General features: G+C 44.5%; 1 protein-coding gene across 5 annotated transcripts in view; it reads left to right on the plus strand.

Moving 5' to 3' along the window:
- MXI1 (MAX interactor 1, dimerization protein) overlaps positions 1-22,262 on the plus strand; it is a 112,964-nt gene that overhangs the window by 42,204 nt on the left and 48,498 nt on the right. For all 5 annotated transcript variants that reach the window (XM_054982354.1, XM_054982352.1, XM_054982353.1 and 2 more), the window contains exon 3: positions 13,233-13,262. In XM_054982354.1, the coding sequence (XP_054838329.1) occupies positions 13,233-13,262 (30 nt within the window). The remainder of the gene's footprint in view (positions 1-13,232; positions 13,263-22,262) is intronic.

Genomic DNA, 22,262 nt, shown 5'->3' on the forward strand with positions numbered 1-22,262 from the left:
CCTCGAGCAGTTCTTCTGGCCCTCTGTGAACGCGGACGTGAAGGCCCACTGCCGCTCGTGCCCCACCTGTCAGCGGGTGGCAGCCCGGCGCCCACCAAAGGCCCCCCTCTCCCCGCTGCCCGTCATGGAGACGCCCTTCCAGCGCATCGCGATGGACTTTATCGGCCCACTGCCACGCACGCCCCGGGGCCACCGCTTTGCCCTGGTGATTGTGGACTATGCTACACGATTCCCTGAGGTCATCCCGCTTAAGACGATGCAGACCCCGGGGATGATACGAGCCCTGTCCAAGCTTTTTGCCATGGTGGGACTGCCTGATCTTGACAGACCGGGGGGGGGGCCGTTCCGGGCCAAAGCCATGCGTCAACTCTGCCAGAATTTGGGGATCCGGCAGGTGTTCACCTCAGCATATCACCCTCAGACTGACGGTTTGGCAGAGCGTCTGAACCAGACCGTCAAGGAAGCCTTGAGGAAGATGACACGGGACAAGCCTCGACAGTGGGACCTATACATCGACCCCCTCATGTTCGCCCTTAGGGAGACCCCGCAGGCGTCCACTGGCTTTAGCCCCTTTGAACTGCTGTACGGGCGCAAGCCGCGGGGGATGCTCTCTCGGCTGGCGGAACAGTGGGGTCCCCGCACCAGCAGCCCTGCTCCCCCCATACCGGAGTATATGAGCCAGCTCCGTGGGCGGGTGCAGCAGTCCCAGGCTGAGGCCAACCGCCAGCTCACCCACGCCCAGACAAAGCAGAAGGCGGCCTATGACCGGGGCGCAAGGATGAGGACCTTCCAAGTCGGAGAGAAGGTCCTGGTACACCACTCGGTGTTCCCACGGGAGGAGGGGGACCCATGGAGGGGCCCTTACCAAATTCGGAGGGTGCTGGGCCCCACTACCTATGAGCTGCAGTGCGGGCCAGGCCGACGCCGACGGAGAACCCTGCACGTGAACCTGCTCAAGCGGTGGCATGAGCGGCCAGAGGATGGGTGCGCCTTGGCCGAAGACCCCTTAGACCTCCCAGACAGCGAGCTGCCATGGACCGCTGACGCCCCGGAGTTCGAGGAGCCGAAGGTGGATCCACAGATCAACCCTGCACAGAAGGCCCAGCTACAGGCCCTGTGGAAGCAAGCGCCCGGGGTCTTTTCAAGACGCCCCGGGGTCACGAACCTGGTGCACCATGCCATCCCCACCCAGCCGGGGCAATCTGCACGGGCAACCTGGCGACCCATCCCCCGGAAGCAGTGGGAGGCGGTGGATCGGGAGACGGAGGAAATGCTGCGCCTGGGGGTGATTGAACCGTCCCGAAGTGAATGGCGCAGCCCCATCGTGTTGGTGCCAAAGCCAGACGGGTCGACTCGCTTCTGCATCGACTACCGGGAACTGAACAAAGTGGCCAAGTTCGACGCATACCCCATGCCGCGGGCGGACGTCCTAGTGGGGCAACTGGGGCCGGCCCGGTACTTGTCCGCCCTCGACCTGACGAAAGGGTACTGGCAGGTACCAGTGCGCCTGGAGGACCGGGAGAAGACGGCCTTTGCCACCCCCCGGGGCCTCTTCCAGTTCCGCCGCATGCCCTTTGGCCTCCACGGGGCAGCGGCTACCTTCCAGCGGCTGGTGGATCAAGTCCTGGGGGACTGTCGGGACTTTGCAATGGCTTACATTGATGACATCGTCATCTTCAGTCCCGACTGGCCCTCCCACCTACAGCACCTAGAGAAAGTCCTCACCGCACTCCAGAAGGCAGGGCTGAAGGCCAACCCCAAGAAGAGCCACTTGGGATTCCAGGAGCTCAAGTACCTGGGATTTGTCATCGGAGGTGGACAGATCCGACCCCCGCCTGAAAAGGTGGCCTCCATAGGGGATGTGCCCCAACCACAGACCAAGCGTCAGCTCAGGAGGTTTCTGGGGCTTCTTGGCTACTACGGGCGCTTCATCCCCCATTTTGCGACCCGCTCAGCCCCCCTGACGGACTGTCTGAAGAAGGGCAGCCCTAATCGCCTCGGCTGGACGCCGGAGCGGGAGGCTGCCTTCCAGGACTTACGCACTGCACTATCGGACACCACCAAGCTCTGGAATCCGGACTTTGAGAAACCCTTCGTACTGGCAACTGACGCATCGGCCTCAGGCCTGGGGGCGGTCCTGATGCAGGAGCAAGATGGAGGGAGGGTGCCCGTCTTGTTCCTGAGCCGCAAGCTCCAGCCAGCGGAGCAGAAGTATGCCACCATTGAGAGGGAGGCCCTTGCCATCAAATGGGCCGTGGGGGCTTTGCGGTATTATCTGGCGAATAACCCCTTTACATTGGTGACAGACCATGCACCCCTCCAATGGATGCACCGGATGAAAGAGCACAACCCTCGCATCCTGAGGTGGTACCTGTCTCTACTGCCATACCGGTTCACCATTACCTACCGCCGGGGGACCAGCCATAGGGATGCGGACTTCATGTCACGGCTCTTCGAGCCAGACCCCCCCGAGCCAACGTCCAGGCTAAGAGGGGGTGTGTGTCCGGGGTCAGCAGCCCAGCCCCCGGACTTGCTGGCAGACAGCGGCAGGGGGCAGCCGGGAGACAGCAGTTCAGCTGCTCTGTCTGGCAAACAGAGCCAGACCCTGCCTACTCCAGGGGGAAGGGGCAAAAGGCCAAAGCCTCAGAAGGCTGGAGGGAGCAGGGAGAAGCCAGCTAGTCCCACCCACCATGGGGGAGAAAGGGGGCTAAGCAGGCTAGAGGAAAAGGGCCAAGGCAAGGGGAACAGGGACACAGCAACAGCCCAGACAGAGCCCTTACCTTCCAAGGAGGAGAAGCAGCCACCACAGCCCAAAGCCACACCCTGGCTAGAGGACAGCAGCCTGGCTCAGGAGGTGCTAGGAGCCAAGCCCCTCCAGGTGGAGCTGCCACAGGCATTCTGGGGGAGGAGATGGGTAGCCCCTCCCAGCATCAATGAACAGGCAGCACAGAAGCTGGCCAGGGCAGCTCCTCGTGAGCAAGGCCAGACAGGCTCAGCAGCACAAAAGCTGGCCAGGGCAGCTCCTCGCGAGCAAGGCCAGGCAGGCTCAGCAGCACAGAAGCCGGCTGGGGCAGCTCCTCGTGAGCAAGGCCAAGGAGACCTCAGCTGGGGATGGCTCGCATTCAACCCCACCCTGCCAGCAAGGCAAGGAAGCCAAGAAGGGATTAGTGGTAGGAGGGAAACACCTGAGGGAAGGCACAGCTGGGCCAAGTCAGGAGAGGGAACAAGCCTAGAAGGAGGGCAGGGCGGGGAAAGGAAGCCCTATATAAGGTGGCTAGGAAGAGCTCTGAGGTGGTGGGTGTGAGTGAGGAGTGATGATGTGGAGTGAGAGCAGTAGGATGCAAGGGTGGTGGCTTGGAGGAGAGTTCTGGAAGGAGGAGATGAAGGAGGATGCAGAGGGTAAGCAGGCCAGGTTGAGCAGGCCAGCGAGTGGACTGAGAGGGAGTCTGGGTGAGGTATACCGCCCCTCCTTCCACAGAGCAGGGTCCTGCAGAGTCCCTGGCCCCCCTGTGACGTCAGGAGCAGACTGCCCAGTGCCACGCCCAGTGGCAGCCGCAGCAAGCCCTGACAAAATGCTTTAGCTAGAACACATGCAATTCATCTGACCCAGGTGCACTCCAGTTCTTCATATTCTTCGCTTGTCTGGCCACCATTTCAGTTGTTATTACCATATCATCCATCCATTATTGTTATTGTTATTAGACTCAGCCAGCCCTCTCTCCCAGTGCAGTTGCTTGGCCATACTATGCACTTGATACTCATTTTAAAAATAAAATATATATTTTAAACTTTTATATGGATAAATATTTATGCCCTAGAATGGGAAGTCCTAACCCCTCCTTGTTTAGATTAATCAACTCAGCAGCATCAGGTGCTCCCAGACCATTCATTAGGCCCCATCTGTGAACATTTGAAAGCTCCAACCAAAGATGAAGATCACTGTCAAACTGATGAGGAGTGGTTTTCTAGAGTGGTCTGTTTTTGCCACAAGGCTTTTCAAGTATTTGTTCAACCACTACCTTAATGGACTTAATAGTTATACTTATTGAATTTTGCAATTGCCTGGTAAAAAACAGTAACAAACTGCAAATGCTCTAGAGGGTCAACATACAACATCAGCATGGTCTTTCTAAAGTGAACCATTGGGTTGTTAAATGGATTTGGGCAAGACAAAAGTGGAAGTTTTAATAAGTTGGATAGAAAAATTAAGACAATCTTATCCTAAACATATTGATTCATATGTTTGCTCTGCTGGTTTTGGTGGACTTTATATGCACGTAACTATATACATATAAACATGACATAACATATACTATACAGTTCTGATGTATGAATGGGGAAAACCTGGCTTCATTGTAGTGCTGGAGAACCTAAGCATAGTGGTGAGTCTTAATTATTGTGAGTGATTATATAATTGTTTTATTTTTTAATAAAATCAACCAGCTTTGCTGTCCTCATAGTTGTATCTAGAATATTGGTGTGGGGGTATATGTAATAAAGTTAGTACTTGATAAAACTGCTAGCGTTTTCTTTACTAGCAGCCTGTGTTTTCAGCCTGGCATTTGTATATACTTTCTACCACTTTTATAGGAATTCTTTGTTTGTTTGTTTGTTTTCTTTAAAAAAGTTAATATGATGACCGTATAGACATCTATGAGGGTTGAACAAAATCCTTCTTTAAAAAATAAAATGGGAACCAAGTGACTCCATAATTGACGATCTACTCAGGGTCTGACTAAGCACGGTTATGAACCCATGCAGTTTGGGCTCTCATGCAGGCCTGCTTCATGTGTAATAACAAACCATGATTTCTTAAAGGAACAATCCTGGTGTTAGAGTGGAAACAGATTGCTCCTGGTTTAAATTCAGGTTTGTTGAGAGAAGAATAGACCATAGCTTGTGGTTCAGACATAATCACAAACTAGACATTCTCATGAAAGTAGACATCTTTTGTTATTGAGCTGCATATGGAGGAAAAAAGACAATAGGTGTATGAACCTGAGGATCGTCTGGTCTTGTTCTTGTACAACAGATTATCATTACAGTCTCCAAGACGCTACGAAGTTCTGATTTCTGGTTTTAGTCAAAACTATTAATGTAATGTGAGGGTACTCTAGAAGAAGATTTCTAAGGAGAGAATCCTGCTTATTAAAGAAAATGCTCGATGCTAAATGCTTCTGTTTTAAGGAGTACTCCTTGTAACAGTCTATATTTAGCAGCCGTGGAAGCTTTTTTTCTCTGTTTTTTTTTTGTTTGGGAAAGTTCGTACTGTTTTATTTTATGCCAATATGGTTATAAATCACAGGACAAATTTGCCAGCTCCATGAAAAGATGGTGACCCTTCTCAATTGTGGTGCTTGATGGAAGGATGATAAGTAATAAAGAGTCTCCTGTGTGTGAGAAATAGGGAGAGCCTGCTGTTTTAATTTTGTTCCCAGCGGTGGGCCAAACTTTGTTCTTTCAGCGCCAACCTTGATGACTGGCTTGATTATAACTTAGGAATTCAATCCCTTGCATATCTTTTGGGTTTGTAGTTGTTAATGGAGTTGCCAGGAAAGGGGAGAGGGATGGCATTTCCTGCAATACACAGTAAATAAAACTAATAATATGTACATATGGATTGCAGCAAGATCTTAAATGCATAAGTTCACAACACTGTGATTGTCTTTCTATTCTTTTAATACTGCTATTTGACATACAGATTAAGGAATTTCATTCAGTTTTCACTGGGGTATAGGCAAGACTATAGTTTTTTCTTTAATTTTATTCAGTAGTGAAAATGTATGTATTTTACAGCACGCTGCCTAAAGATTAACATACATTAACTAATTTCCTTGTCATACATAAATGCATTTCTCAATTTTACAGTTTCTCCAAAAATATATTGAAAGGCTGTCTTAACATTCTGACAATCAAAGAGCATTGTAGACATGGATGCAGTGGACATGGATGCAGCAGCTATGTGATGACATTAAATTCAGGCAGACATTTTAGGCATCTGTCAACAATATCTCAAAATGGTGGAGCAGAATTCCCTGTTCTGTTGCCTTCTGCTTTTATTTCCAATACACCATTATCTCACATCATGTGATCACCAGGTACTATGTTTTAAAATCTGATTTATCTATTATAAAATACACATAAGTCAGTACAATTTTTTAAAGTGACCAAGATACACTGCTGCTTTGTTTACACATTTATACTCAGGGTTTTGCAGTCCGTTGCACCATGGGAAGACAGCTCAGCATCTCTCCACCAGAACACAGGAAATTTCCTACAAGAGCTCAGTCCTGAGATTTGGATCCCAGTGCATTGCTGGTGCAGTGCCAGTGTAGTTAACCAGTATCTTATGCTCTCTCTGCAAAGAAAAGAAATTGGAAAAAAATGACCCAACTCTAAGGTGCTGAAATCATAGCAACAGCACTGGAGTCCATAGCAACATCACCCACAGCTACCAATCATAGAATTGCATAATATATATATATATATATATATATATATATATATATATATATATATATATATATATATATATATATATTGTCACCCTGACTTCACTCACATGTAGAATATGACAAGAGAAGGAACAGAGGTAACATAGCACCCTCTAAGGAGTAGAGATGGGCACGAACCGGAAAAAAAAAGAACCTTGCGGTTCATGGTTCCTCACATTTCACGAACCACGAACATTCACGAACCTGCCCTGGTTTGCGAACTGGTTCATTTGGTTCGTGAAAACATCACATCCAGGTCAGCAAATCGTCACTTCCACGTCAGCAGAAGGCCACTTCTGGGTCAGTAGAAGGTCTGCAGGAAGTCCCTCTCCTGTTGCCTAGGAAACTGATTGATTGGCGCCAGGCTGTCTGCAGTGACGAACCAAAAAACGAACAAAACAAACCAGTCTAAAGTTTGTGGCGGTTAATCAGAAAGGGGCTCTGATGAACCACTGGTTCACGAACCACGAACTGGCCTGGTTCATCATGAACTTTGGTTTGTATTTCAGTTTGTGCCTATCTCTACTAAGGAGGGCTGTGGTGTGCCCAGTAGGGGCCCTCTAACTCCCAACACTTGTGGTAGTTCTACAGAGGGATGTTTTAATCCCCTTTTGCAAACAGACTGATGGACATACAGAAAGGACTACTCTCTTGGAGATATGCTGCAGATTATTACTACAGCATCATGCTGGTGTAACTCTACAAGGAAGTGGTGAAAACAGGGAGCATAACCACATTTTGGGATGACTACTAAACCACCATTGTTACAGGTGGCCAAACACGCACAATCAAAAGACCACAGAGCTGCCCAAACACAAACTTCAGACAGACTTCTGATGTGGATACATGCAAGGATGAGAAAGTATTGGCTAATTGACTACACTATCCTCCTGAACAGATAAATCTCACCATATGACACCTCTGAAAAGGAAAGGAAGAGGTATAAGGGCTGGGCCCCCTATGTGGCACTCTCTCTCAATCCATAGCTCACATCATGAGCAGAGTCTTTGAGTCCCTTGCTTCTTATTGCTATAGTTTAATACTACACACTACTGTCCTTGTCTTTCTTTTGGCTCTTTGCAGGTAGTGCTCCAACAGGAGTGGAGGCCCAGAAGGACCCCATTCACAATGCACTGCTAGCCACTCGCTGTGCCTAAAGGACAACAACCACAATGATCAATATGCATTTAGTTGCTCTGGTAGAGGATAGCCAATTTTAAGCCTGGCTGTTTTGTCACTGTAGGCATATCCTATTCCACAGCACTAAGCCCTTCTCTGCAGCATTTCCATCCCTGTTATACATGGCTGGTTTCAAAACCATGATCAACACAGGATTCCAGCTACCCCACAATGTGTCATTTCCTTGTGTGACTAATTGACTGTGGGGCTAGAGGAATGGTTTACAACGTATCAGGTATTAGTTCTCATCCTATCTCTTCCTTCTCTTTTTGCTGCTTGCTAAAAGGCAAGGTTAGCATCATTCCCAGCTACATCCTTGGTTGTATTTAAACCCCTTACTCCCATTTCCAACAAGTCTTTCCCTCATTGGGGGGGGGGGCAGATAGAAGTTGTGAATGTGCAGCTGTGTATTCTGTTGTTGTTGTTCCAGTGTCTGTGTTTCCCTTGACTTCCCTTGACCATTATTCCCACCACCATCCTTGAGCTCTGAACTCTTGTCTTGCAGACACCATGGGCTTTCCTTGAGGACTTCCTCTGCTAAGTGAGCACCTTGGACAGTACAGATAGACTGACTGTGCTTCCATCCATGTATGTCCACCAGTCTGTCCACCTTTCTGTACTTTCATGCTTATCCTTTGTCTCCTATGTGGAAAACACTGCAAGTAAGGCAGGAAGGGAGAGTGGATACAGAGAAGATTTGCAGTTTGTGTTTGAGGGTAAAGGCTCCCCAGTCCTTGCCTAGTTGAATAGGATGCACTGTCCTTGCACCCCCGGTTGGATGATCCTGAGGTAGCTTATGTGTTAAGTGTTCTGAGCTCACTGGTCCCCCTGGCAACCAGGAAGGGGCAGAAGGGACAGTTGGGGTAGTGGGAAACTTACTGGCTGCTGTGTGTGCTCTCTGGCGAAGTAATGCCATTACTTCCAGAAGTGTCATCATCATGTCTCTGGCCTGCTGGAAAGACTCTGATTTGGGGGCAAAATTTCTATGGCTACATGGTTACATCAGCAGCTGACATCACTGACTGCAGTTGAGATCACTTCTAGACGCAAGGGAAGTGGTCAGTTTGTCTCCCAGCAACGTCATTATGTTGCTGGCAAGCATGCCTCTGAGCCTATAAGTCCCCCATTTCCCCCTCTGGGTGGCGACTGGGGCAGGGGATCCCCCATTCTGTATACTGTAAACAGTAGTTGTTCTCCTTTGCTGTGTGTGCATAGGTTTTTTTTTTTTTTTTTAGCAAAGTGCCCTTTCTTAAGAGTTCCCATTATCGAACTCATACAATGTGTGTTCTAAGCATGCACAACAGGAGGTCATAAAGATTGCAGGCATTGACTGTATGCTCCTTACATTGAGAATTAAGGAGATGCAGAAGATTTTGGAAATTATTTTTGCCCTGAAATCCTAGACTATGTTGTTGGGAATAATACCAGCCAATGTTGATAGAACATTACATGAAGTATTTCGGTACTTGTTGACGGCAGCAAGAGTGGTAATGATGAGTAAATGGAAAGAAGGAGAATGCCCAACCAGAGAAATTTGGAAGGACAAAATATCAAAATATGCAGTGATGGCAAAATTGGCGAATTACATAAATAGAAGGCCAGTTAAAGAATTTGAAGAGAAATGGGGAAAATATTTTGCTTATAATGGATAAAATCTATAAGATGTTTTAGTCTGGTAAATCTGAAAATGATTTCCTATCGATACATTTTATACTTTGCTTGTATGATAATTAGCTATATAAAGGTAATTGGAAGAATAGACTATAATATCGAAATATTGGCAAAAAGTTAACATTGTTATTGTTAACTAAAGTATAAGTAAAAAGTAATGATAAATAGAGAGGAAATTAGGATTTTTTTTATTCTTTAAGATGAGTAGAAATAGGTTAGAATCTTCAGTAGTGCTTTATATCAATACTCTTAAAGGCTATGATAATCAGTTACATTAAGTAATAAGCAATGTTATTGTTAATAACTGATATTGTTTAGAAAATAGAAAGAATAAGTTGGAGCAATATTGAAATAATAAGTTCTTTATCATTAAAATAATGAGTAGAAATTGGTTTGAACCTTGTATATGGGAAAATATATACTAATCAGGCTTAAATATTATTTTAATTACTATTCTAATATCAACAAAGGTTATGATGTTTGTGTGTGTGTGTGTGTGTGTGTGTGTGTGTGTGTGTGTGTGTGTGTATGTATGTATGTATGTATATGAAGAGAATTAAGGATAGATTGGGTATTCTGGTAGTTTACTGGCTACCCAGTTCCTCAGTAAGCGCCCTCTCTGAACTGGCAGAGGTGCTCTCAGACATGGTGCTGGAGAAACCTAGACTGATAGTTCTGGGTGAGTTCATCATCCATGCTGAATGTTCTATGTCAAGGGTGGCCTAGGACTTCATAGCTTCCTTGGTTGCCCTGGGCCTCTCTCAAATAGTGAAAGGATCCATGCATGAAAAAGGTCACACTTTGGACTTAATTTTTTGCACTGTATTTTGGAGAGAAAGTCTGCTTTTGGGATTATAGATTTGGACTGAACCATGGACTGACCATTATCTGGTGAAGTCAAGGGTGATGACCCTGACATTCCACAAAATAGTAGGCCCAGCTAAAATGGTCTGCCCATAAAGTCTTATGGATCCTTCTGGATTCCAAAATTCTCTGGGCGATTTTAGAATTCCAAACACAGGCTTTGTTAAGGCTGTGGTAGAAGCATGGAATGTGAAGCTCCTTGAGCCATTGACAAGGTTGCTCCTCACTGGCCTTTTACACCATTGCAGCAGAAGCCAGGCATCTGATTCCCCAGGTGATCTAAAGAGGGTGGGAAGGCATCTAGAAAGATGCTGATGGAAAACTCATGTTGAATCTGGTATACTATAGGACCCCTTGGAAGACTTGTGAAGCAGCCGTGATAGCAGTAAAGAAACATTAATTTTCTGCAACCATTGCATCAGGTGATTCACATCCATCCCAATAGCTTAAGTTATTTCAGCATCTTTTGACTCTTAAATCTGAACCTTCACTGGCTCACTGAGCTGTGATACCTTTGCAAAGTTTTAAGTGATAAAATAGCTCTAAACATTCTGATCAGGATTCCAGCTGGATTCCGGCATTTGGAAGCAGAAGTAGGTATCAGGGCCTTGGACTGTTTTGAATCGTTCCTCATGGAACGGACTCAAAGGATTGCTATTGGAGTTGTGGAAATTATCTTGTGGAGTTCCACAAAGTGCAATCTTATCCCCCATATTATTCAACCTCTATGTAAAGCTTTTACGAGAACTCATTTGTAGCTATGGAATTGTATGCTATCGATATGCAGATCATACCCAGCCCTATATCTCACTATCCAAATCCCCTCGTGATGCAGTAGAGGTACTGAGTTGTTGCTTGACAGCTGCTGTTGCATGGCTGAAAGCAAACAAAGTGAAATTAAACCCAGACAAGACGGAAGTGATTCAAAGTCTTTCATGGCCTTGGACCCTCATATCTGTGCAACCTCCTCTCCCCCTATGTTCTACCCAGTAGCTTCTCTCATCTGAATAGGGCCATCTGCAGATACCACCCTGCAGTTGGGCAACCCATACATGTGCTTTCTCTGTGGTAGCCCCTACCTTGTGGAATAGCCTCTGAGGAGGCCAGGAAAGCTCCCACTCTCCTAACTTTCTGCCAACTATGCAAAACTGAATTCTTCAGGAGGGCTTTCTACTCTAATTATACGGCTGTGTCATAAGTAGCTCAAAGACATATTTTAATAAGGGACAGGGACTATAGACTGTCATTAGGTACTGTCTGCTGAGGTAGATATGCTCCTACTGAACAGCTTCCACATTGCTAAAGATGCCATGTTTATTAGTTTCAGAAAGGTTTCATCCCTATATTCAACTTAATGCTTGTTTTCAAATTTTCTGCTACCGTACCCTATTGTATCTGTTTATTGAATGTTCTAATTGTTGATCATACTGCATTTTGCTCAGTGAACATTATAGCTGTTGATTATATTGTATTCATTTGGACCATGTAATCTGCCTTGGGTCTCAATGAGAAAGGCAGACTGTAAATAAAAATAAATGTAGCCCCATATTGGGTACCATGTCACCTGAGATCTGGGTGCTTGGCTGGGATTTATATAATTCATGGAAGAACAATAATTTCATTTGCATCTGACGAAGAGAACTGTGGTTTTTGAAAGCTTATGCTTCAGTAAAGTTGGTTAGTCTTAAAGGTGCTACTGGACTATTTACTATTTTGCTACTACAGACTAACACGGCTAACTCCTCTGGATCAGTAATTTCATTGGTATCCTAAACAGGCTTAGACATGGCTGTGTAAGTGAGGCAGACGACTATCTTTTACTCTTTTTGAGTTCATTGGGAGTGCTTATACTTATTTCAGTATTTTTGCTGTTGTAACAAGTTGCTGGTGTGGGGCAAGGCATAAATTGTGGAGGCTTAGGATCTCTACCAAGCCTGGATCACCTCACAGAACACTCCCTGGCACTGCCTGTTTCAGGCCTGTATGCTGGCACAGTCCTGCTAGTACCAGGTTTGAACTGATATAATGATGGCATATCTATGAATTATTATGTCATGGGGCTTGTTGCTACCCTAAGCAGTTTTCAATGTGGATTATGCTGTAAGAGGCCCAACTTCTAAATTCTTAACTGTGACAATATTACAGGTTCAATAACTTACACATGTGGCTTCCTTTTGAGTTTGGAATGGATGGATCTGACATCAGTTCTACAGTCATTAGAATACTCTGCAGGATATTTCAGATAGGTGATGTGTGATTTTGGGTGAGCTTCTGGAAGCATTATGTCCCTCCACATAGATACTGATCTTTTTATTATATAAAAAAATCTGTTATTTTAAGGTAATCTAATGTGAGAGAGGCTTGCTGAGCTCAGATCTTACATGCCATTTTTTTAAAAAGTAACAAAACTTGTTGGTTGTTGTTAGCATTTTAGATCATACAGTTTGGAAAGATCCACACTTTCACATTTCCTTACTGTTATGCTATTAAAGCTCTAAACTAGTAAAAAAATAAACTCTACAATTTCATTAAATGTTAATGCCCTTGGAAATTTTCAAATCGCTCTAATTAAAGTTCAGTGAACTGACTTGTTTAACATCAGTTATCCTGAGTTTAAAACCTTTTAAATTATTTCTAATGTGAATGCAAAATTAATGATAGCTAAATTCAAGATAAAGAGCCCTTAGATAATCTGAGGCTTGCACCCTTGAGCAACTGACTGATGCAAGGAGCATCATCACTATGAACGTGGGCAGAGGAGCTGACTGAATCAATAAACAAGTGGATATAGCTGGAGGAAAATCCCAAAGCCTCAGCTTTGAAGATGCTAAGAACTACATTTTTAGGTGCTAAACAAATAACAAAATCCCTGGAATCAAGGCCCTTAGTTGGAGGGTCAGTGTATCTAGTTCTTGATATCTTGAATGTGCAGCTGTGATCCATAGCTCATGGCTTATTGGAATGGACTATAGAGTGATAGGACTGCAGACGGCTAATCTGTTTTTTTCTTGTTTTATTTTCCAGGTCTACGCACAACGAACTAGAGAAGAACAGGTAAGTCACTAAGAAATTGAATTCCAAGAAATGCAGTACTAATGTTTTTAAATGTTAAAGTCTGAAGTAGTTCTTTGTTATGGCACTTTGAAAATGCCACGTTGCACCAGGTGAGTGGGGTTGTTTGTTTGTTTGTTTGTTAACCTCCAGCTCCGTGCAAAGATCTGGCAAAAAGAAGCACCTCCCCTCCCAAAATGCAAAGAAGTGACCCATTTTTGCAGCTAGTCTGTATGCAGAGGAAACACTGTTTCTCTTTTCTTTGCAAACTGAAATCTGATTGGGTCAGTGTCCATACATGAGGTTGCTAGGTATCAGATTTCGTACATGTTAAGGAAAGGCCTAAGGTTTTGTGTGTCTTTTCCCTCCCCCTCATCTCTCTGCCTATCAGGCCTGTAATAATCCCCTCTGCATTACAGAGCCATGGCATTGTCTGATGGTTCTGAAAGCTGGCTAGCCATTGCTTCTCCTGGGGAGTATGTTCTTGTAACCTGATTTAGGACACTGCCTGTTTATCCTTGAGCCCAGGTTTTAGCAAACATTGCAGTTTTGTTGCCTGTCTAGTTCTTCTCTATGACTTTCATCTCTTTTATAACAGGAGTTAGAGTAATATAAATACTACTGAGGCAACAGGGAATTTGTTCACACGCAGATCAGGTTATCACATTGCTTCCAGAATGCTATTGTTGCACCAGGGTTTCCTATTTATAAATTTATCTTCAGGATAGCACAGCAGGGAAGTGGGTTGAATCTACAGTCCCAGGCTCACTACTGTAGTCCTGTGGGAGAACTATTCAGAAATGCTTCAAACTCACTTCAGCCAAAAAAGATCCTCATTAAAAGAATATCCAGTAGAAGTTAAAGGAAGGCCCAGTAGAATTTCTGTGTCTCAGTGGAATTCCACAGTTCAGATGTGAACACATCGCTTTCTTGCTGAGCCTGTAGTTCTGTTTGGTATCCAAGATTATCCTCTGATATGGCCACACTATTTGCTTATTTCCTGTTTGTGCGTGCTTGCTTTTCTCAGGATTAAGTGCCAGGTTGTTCTGGGTAAAGTTTATGTTTTCAACAAAATTTGTGCTAAATGTGTACACCATCTGAGACACCAGTGATTTGGTGTGGGGGCAGGAGAAGTAAGAAATCTTTGGCAATTGGAGGGGGATTGGGAAAGAATATATGACATAATAGAGTTTGGTTACCAAGTAAAGAATAGAATGTCATTGAAGTTCATACATTTGCTCCTTTAGGAGGTGGTGGGCGGGGGGAATAGACCTTTCTCTTGTTTAAACTAGAGCCAATGTATTTCTTGGTTTGAGTGTGTTTAGGGTGAGGAGTAATTCTATCTTTGAAGGAGTTTTCTGTTTGTGGAGTACATGTCAAGGTTACATGTGAGGTGCTGGAAGAATGGCAATTGATTCAGCATCTAAAATTGGCAGTGTCAGCCTAGGTCTGGTGGGCTTTTTTGAGGTCTTTCTCCCCACCCCTTTCTGTCAATATAATTTCATGGATGCCCCCCTGGCATTGTTCATAGCAGAAATAGCTAAAACCTTCTGTAGAGAACCACACAACATGGTTCCCCCCCCCTTTGTCCAGGAGGAAATGACTTCTGGACTTCAAAACAAACACTAGGATTGCTTCACCTTTAGATGTTCACTGCTCTTTATCTGTAGCATCGTTACGTCTGGAACTATTTCCAGTCTTAACTGTGGCAAAGATAAAATCCCTGAATCTAATGTCCTTCCTGCAGGCCGTTGCCCATCTCCTTCTCTTTAAATTTTCTTTCTGAATTGCACTGTTATCTCCATTATTGACACACCTCTGTAATTTTTGAAATTGTCCACTATTAGGTCCCTGACTCAATCTTGTTCCCCTTTGTTTGCAAGCAGTGTTCTGTCTGATGCTTTAAATATTATTTTAACCCATTTAGGTCAGCCAGACATGGCTTTGAAAATTGTAGGCCTCAGAGATCTGGTAAAAGTGAAGAGGCTGTCTGGCCAGATGTTGCCAACATCCCTTGGCTGGGGTGGGAGCTGTGCCTGTTCGTGTAGTATTCAGAGCCATGATAGCAATTCCTCATGCTGCTTTCTTAAGAGCGGGGTCAAGTTGCAGCCCGGCTGGGAAATGGCTCTGTGGGCTGGGCTTGGATGGCGCTGGAACAGCCGTGCTCCTTGGGCTCCCTGACGGGTCACACAACCTGCCTGAAAGGGAAACAGACACATGAGTGCGGAGGGGTCGGGCCTTCTGCAGGCCACAGCCGGGTTTTCCATGTTCTGGGAGGGTGTCCATGGCAGAGGGCAGCAGCTGCGAATTCATTGTCACAGGTGCTGTCATCAACCAGATGATGGATGCCCCTCGGATGGGAAAGTGCTCCTTATCTACATCTGGCTCTTCTGCTTCCATGACTCCTTAGAGTTCTGATCCTGTGAGGGAGACAGTCAAGGGGTCATGCCATCACGAGGGAGTTGCGAGACTGAGTACCCAATCACCCCGGCTTTCAGCTCCTCTGCCCGAGGGGTGGATCCCAGCTGAGGGAATCTGAACATGGGCTACTTGGATCCCTCCTCCTCGAAACAACTGCATTGAGCATGGCCTCTTTGGCCAGACATGGGCCACCCTCCTCCCCACTAGAGAGCCTCAACCACAGAGGACGCCAGGATGGCCAGCTCCTCAGCTCCTTCTTATCTGTTGGTGCACAATCACCCCTCCCCTCCCCAGATCTCAGGAGCCAGGTAACCTGTAAGGCAAATTGTGGAGTGGTTGTTAGACATTCTGGACTTATCTCTCATTCCCTGTGTGAGTGCAAGGGACACCCCATTTTTCACAAAGTTCCCCCAGCACACTCTTGTCCTGCCACTGTGTGCACTCTCTCCCACCTTGTGCTGTAAATCCCCACGGCAGAAGGCTCTCAGGCAGAACCTCCAGCCTTGTCCCTACTTACCTGGGTTCATGGGTGCCTCGGCCGGAGGTCATGTAGGGTGGGTGGGTGGGGGACTGATTGGCTACTGGGGAGGGTGTGTGGCCACCATGTGAGCACGAGCTGCTTGGTCGCTGCAGTAGTTGGCATCCTATGCTCTGCTGGGCTGGGCACAGTGGAGGGAGGTGAGATTTCCCCTACAATAGGTGCCTGTGGTCTATGACATCATTTTTGTGGTGTAATTTTTTGCTGCTGCAGGGGGTGTTCCCATGCCCAAAATAGCTTAGGGCAGTGTTTCCCAAAGTTGTCTGGACTGCGACCCATCTAAAAAAAATTTCAAAGTTCAGGACCCACCTAATACAATAACAATATATAACGCACCCGTGCCTAACATGAAGGGAAAAAAGCAGCATTATATTGCTGCTGCAGCATTTTCTCGTTAATACATATCTTAACTATGTGAAGGACTGTTCAATTAAGAAAAAAAGAAAAACATCCAGTTATAATTGAAATTTTTACTTACTAAATGTAAGATGTGATATTTCAATGAGAAGGATGTATTTGTTTCCTATTTCTTGCCATTACAGCTTTAGCGTCGACTTCGATTTTAGTCACTTTTAATCGCAATGAATTCGTTACGTCCAATTTATTTCGGTATTTAGTTTTAATATGAACCATGGATGAAAATCCCACTTCACATAAGTATGAGGTAGTGAAGGGGAGGAGGACTTTCATGGCTTCATCAAACAGGCAGGGATAGGTGTCAGCAACTGAAAGCCAGAATTTCGTTAATTGCTTGCGATTAAAAGTGTTTTTCAGCACTGTATCTTCCGATAAATCAATAAGTTCTTCACTTGCTTTTGTTGACATGACAGTTGGTATGTTGTCTTGAAACAGGTTACAAATCCAGCTCATGGTGTTGAACTTTTTCATCTCTTCCCCGAAGTAGGTGTCAAAGTTATTTTTCAACTCTGTTAAATGAGTGGAAATTGCAGACACTACATTGATATCTGGCTGCACTAAGTTTTCTATAATGAAAGTTTTAAATGTTTCAAAACAATCATACTTGCCTTCCTCGATACATCTCTTCCACAACGTAAGTTTTTTCATGAACGCTCGAATTTTATCGTGAACTGCAAAAATGTTGGATCTGTCTGATCCTTGCAGGTACAAATTGAGTTCGTTTAACTTTGAGAAAATATCGCGACTTCCTGTTTGGGATCCATGGAGGTCTAACGCAGCTCCACTTGCGGAGCTGACCGGACTGCCGTTTTAACCGGCCGGCGGGGTGAAAATAGCCCGCGGCCGACTGCTCTCAGGCGGGGAGCAGGCAAAGAACGCTCAAGACCCTAGGGTGAGCTAGATCTCGGACGAGGGGGGGCTTTACACAACGAGTCTCCCCCCGATCCTTGAGGTCCCACCTTGCGACGGGTCGGCTATAATCTCTGCGGCAGTTTTGGGGCCAATTCGGCTGGCATAAGACCTACATACCCAAGCATCGATTGGGGGAAGAAGCTGAGAGGAGAACTTAAAATCGAAACAGCGATTACAACCCGAGAAAAGTGAAGAGAAGGTAAAGATCATTATCTTCTGAGACGGGACAGATTGATAAAAACAGAGAGGAAAAAAAGTAGATTTTTAAACTGCAACAGACTAGTGAAAAGGAGGGGAAGACTCGGCAGGAATCGAATTTAAAAAGAGACTAAGTTTAAAGAAGTTATTAAAGAAATGGGACTATTGTTTTGAATACCTGTGGCTTTGGAGCTGTGAGAAAAAGACACCATCGCGAGATCTGCTGTGGGAAGACGGGAGACAGGAAGTGCGTAATAACAATAGAGTGGCTGGAGAGAAGCGGCCCTTGCTGGAGGGCAGGAAGTAGGGAATCGCCATTTTTGAAAGGGGAAGGGTCGCGGCTTCAGCGGAAGAGGAAGTAGGCCATCTTGGATTACAAAATCATAGAGAAACCATAGAGAAAAGACGCCCGACATTTTGGACTCTTTAAAACTTAATTTCTATAAGAAGACCGGGACATTTAAAATAGAAAAACGTTAAATTTTACGCCACGGAGTTAAGGAAGAGAGCGGATTCGTGGGAGCGAGCTAAAGCAAGCCCCACGATGTCAAAAAAAGAGTGGCAATCGGCAATAGAAAACCTGGATAAAAACCTGGACAAAAAACTTTTAGATATGATTAAAGAACTTAAGGACACGAAATTGGAGCTGATAAAAGAGGTTAAAGAGGTTACACAGACAGTAAAATCGGAGCTGTCAGAAGTGAAAAAAGGTATGGAAACAATACGAAATGAATTACAAGGAACGCAGCAGAGAGTTAAAACAGTAGAAGACGCGATGGAGAATTTAGCAGACACGCAACAAACAGAGATGAGATTGGTGAAGGGGAGAATGTCAGTTGCAGAAACTAAACATATGGAGAAGCAGCTACGTTTTCGTGGCTTGCCAGAAGTGGAAGGAAAGTCAGCGCAAGAACAGATGACTGAGGTGTTGGCTGAGTACCTGGGGAAGGAGGAGGAGGAAGTTGTGGCTATCCTAGATGTGGCATACCGTGTGAATTCGAGAATAGCAACCCAGAGGAAACTACCAAGAGATGTGATTGTGCAGTTTACAACACGAAATATGAAAGAGAGGATTGTGACAAAACAGTTTCAAGATCCATTGGAGATTGATGGCAAGACGATTATTATAATGAAGGAACTGCCCAGATCAGTGTTACTGGACCGGAAAAAATATAAAGTGCTAATTCAGATTTTGAAGGACATGAAAATCAGGTACAGATGGGAGTTACCGGAAGGAGTGTCCTTTGAGTTTGGAGGGGCCAAAAAACGCATCAGATCTGAGCGAGAGATGGAGCGATTTATTAAGGACAATGAAAAAGACTTACCAACAAGATCATGAGTATGGAGTGTAAAGTATTATCTTGGAATGTAAATGGACTAAACTCACCGAATAAGAGGAAAAATACTTTTCACTGGCTACTAAAACAAAAATGTGACATTGTTTGTTTGCAAGAGACCCATATCAGAAAGCAGGATGTAAAATATTTAAAATCTGGAAAATTGGGCAAAGAATATGTAGCGGCCTCCAACAAGAAAAAAAGAGGAGTGGTGTTGTACATAAAAGAGGAGCTACAGCCAAAATTTGTTATGAGAGATGTGGAAGCTAGATTTGTAGCAGTGGAATGTATTTGGAATTTAAAGAGAGTGTTGGTAGTCGGACTTTATGCACCTAACGGTGCAAAAGAAAGCTTCTTTGAGGATTTAAGGAAGCATTTAGACGATCTTGCATACGACCAGATAATTCTTGCTGGAGACTTCAATGGAGTGACAGACTTGGAACTAGACAAAAAGACTACAACGGCACAAAAGAAAAGAGGACTATTACCAAAGCTTTTTTTTGAGTTGATTCAACAAGAGACTCTTGAAGATGTATGGAGGAGAGAATATCCTAAAAGCAGACAGTTTACCTTTTATTCTGCAAGGCATTCTACATTATCAAGAATTGATATGATCTGGGCCTCAAAAGACTTAGCATTATGGACTAAGGAGGTAGAAATAATGCCTATGGTAGGCTCAGATCACAACCCAATTATGTGGAAATTTGGAAAAAAGAGAAAAAGGAAAGCATGGAGAATAAATGAGGACTTGTTACAGGAAAGAGAGAATATGGAAATACTGAGAAGAGAGACAAAGTTTTTTATACAATATAACGTGAATAAAGAAGTACCAACCAATAAAGTTTGGGATGCTTACAAGGCGGTTGTAAGGGGCATACTAATGGACTTAAATGGTAGAGCAAGAAAGAAGAAAGAGGAGAAAAGACAAGAGATTGAGGAGAAAATAAAAGCCAAAGAAATACAGCTAAAAAAGAGACCAGGGAAAAAGAAAGTATACCAGGAAATTAAAATACTTCAAGAACAGCTAACAGCAATGAGCAATAAAGAATTGGAGTGGAATCTCAAAAGACTGAATCAAAAAGCGTTTGAGGGTGCTAATAAACCTGGGAAGTACCTGGCATGGCAATTGAAGAAGAAAAGGGAAAAGAAGATAATAGATAAAATTTGCGAAGATAACAAAACGTATTTGGAGCAGGCTACCATTAGTAGAGCCTTTTATAAATTTTACGCTAAGCTGTATAATAAAAAAGAAGTAAACAAAGAATCAATAGCGTCATATTTGGAGAAAACCAAACTTCCAGAAATCTCGGAAGCTTGGAGAAATAAGTTGAATAGTGAAGTAACTGACGAGGAAATAAGTAAGGCAATACAATCTGCAAATCTAGGAAAGGTGCCAGGGCCAGATGGACTTACGGCTAAATTCTATAAGACAATGGCTAATGAACTGGCACCATTCCTAAAAGAGGTGATGAATGGGGTTTTAAGGGATCAAAGGATTCCAGAAACTTGGAGTGAAGCGAATATATCATTGATCCCAAAAGAGGGCCAAGACCTGACTAATGTGAAAAATTATAGACCTATATCGCTACTCAACAATGACTACAAAATTTTTGCGAAGAGATTGGCGGAGAGATTGAAGGGGTGGCTCTCGGAAGTCATAGAGGAGGAACAAGCAGGCTTTTTGCCAGACAGACAAATAAGAGACAACTTAAGGACAGTGATCAATGCTATTGAATATTATGACAAGCGTTGTGACAAAGAGGTTGGTTTCTTCTTTGTTGACGCTGAAAAAGCGTTTGACAATTTAAACTGGGACTTTATGTTTGCCACTATGGAAAAGCTACAATTGGGAGAGACTGGGAGAAGCTGAAACAATACCTGGAGAAGAAATGGGAGGTGGGAGGAAAACTGTGGCAGTTTGAGAACTACTGAAGTATTGAAGTAGAGGGAGGAGACTTTACCGGGGGGAGAAGAGATAAATGTGAATTAATAAGCAGTCAGATTAATAGATTGACATATATATAGATATATATAGGTTAACAAACAGAACATAGAGAAAATAATTAATTATAAGGACTAAATATAAGGAGCGATTAACTAACAATATTTTCTTTTTTTTTCTGACAAGTTTTGTACCAAACTGAATGTCTGAAGATATAGATGGGTCAAATTGATTGACTACGTGAGGAGAGATATATAGAACTATTATAAAAAGATAGAATGAGTAATATATATAGAGAATAAGTCAAATTAAGGTTGTTGGGGGTTTTCCGGGCTGTATTGCCGTGGTCTTGGCATTGTAGTTCCTGACGTTTCGCCAGCAGCTGTGGCTGGCATCTTCAGAGGTGTAGCACCAAAAGACAGAGATCTCTCAGTGTCACAGTGTGGAAAAGATGTAGGTCTACTCAGGAGGGGTGGGGTTGAGCTGAGTCATCCTGTAAGAGTTTCCCAGGGTGTGGAATGCTAATGGCGGGAGGCTTCACTGAATCCTGAGGAGGTTCTTTTGCATATGGATTGGTGCTTGATGTGCTAATCTTCTCTGCAGGGCTATTTTCGGGTGTGGAGTGTTTTGTTGGCCTGGTGTTTTTCAGAACTGGAGCCCATGCTCTGTTCATTCTTAAGGTTTCTTCTTTCCTGTTGAAGTTTTGCTTATGCTTGTGAATTTCAATGGCTTCCCTGTGCAGTCTGACAAAGTAGTTGGAAGTGTTGTCCAGTATTTTGGTGTCCTGGAATAAGATACTGTGCCCTGTTTGAGTTAGGCTATGTTCAGCCACTGCTGATTTTTCAGGCTGTCCAAGTCTGCAGTGTCTTTCATGTTCTTTTATTCTTGTCTGGATGCTACGCTTTGTGGTCCCGATGTAAACTTGTCCACAGCTGCAGGGTATACGGTATACTCCTGCAGAGGTGAGGGGGTCTCTGCTGTCTTTTGCTGATCGTAGCATCTGTTGTATTTTTTGGGTGGGTCTGAATACTGCTTGAAGGTTATGCTTTTCCATAAGCTTTCCCATCTGATCAGTAATTCCTTTGATATATGGCAAAAACACTTTTCCTGTAGGTGACTGTTTTTCCTTGGTTGTTTGATTCATCCTGGGTTTGATTGCTCTTCGGATTTCATTTCTGGAGTAGCCATTTGCCTGAAGCGCGTGGTTTAGATGATTAATTTCCTCATTGAGAAAGCGC

The sequence above is a fragment of the Eublepharis macularius genome, chromosome 6 (genome assembly GCF_028583425.1).
Source record: "Eublepharis macularius isolate TG4126 chromosome 6, MPM_Emac_v1.0, whole genome shotgun sequence".
NCBI classification, from domain to species: domain Eukaryota; kingdom Metazoa; phylum Chordata; class Lepidosauria; order Squamata; family Eublepharidae; genus Eublepharis; species Eublepharis macularius.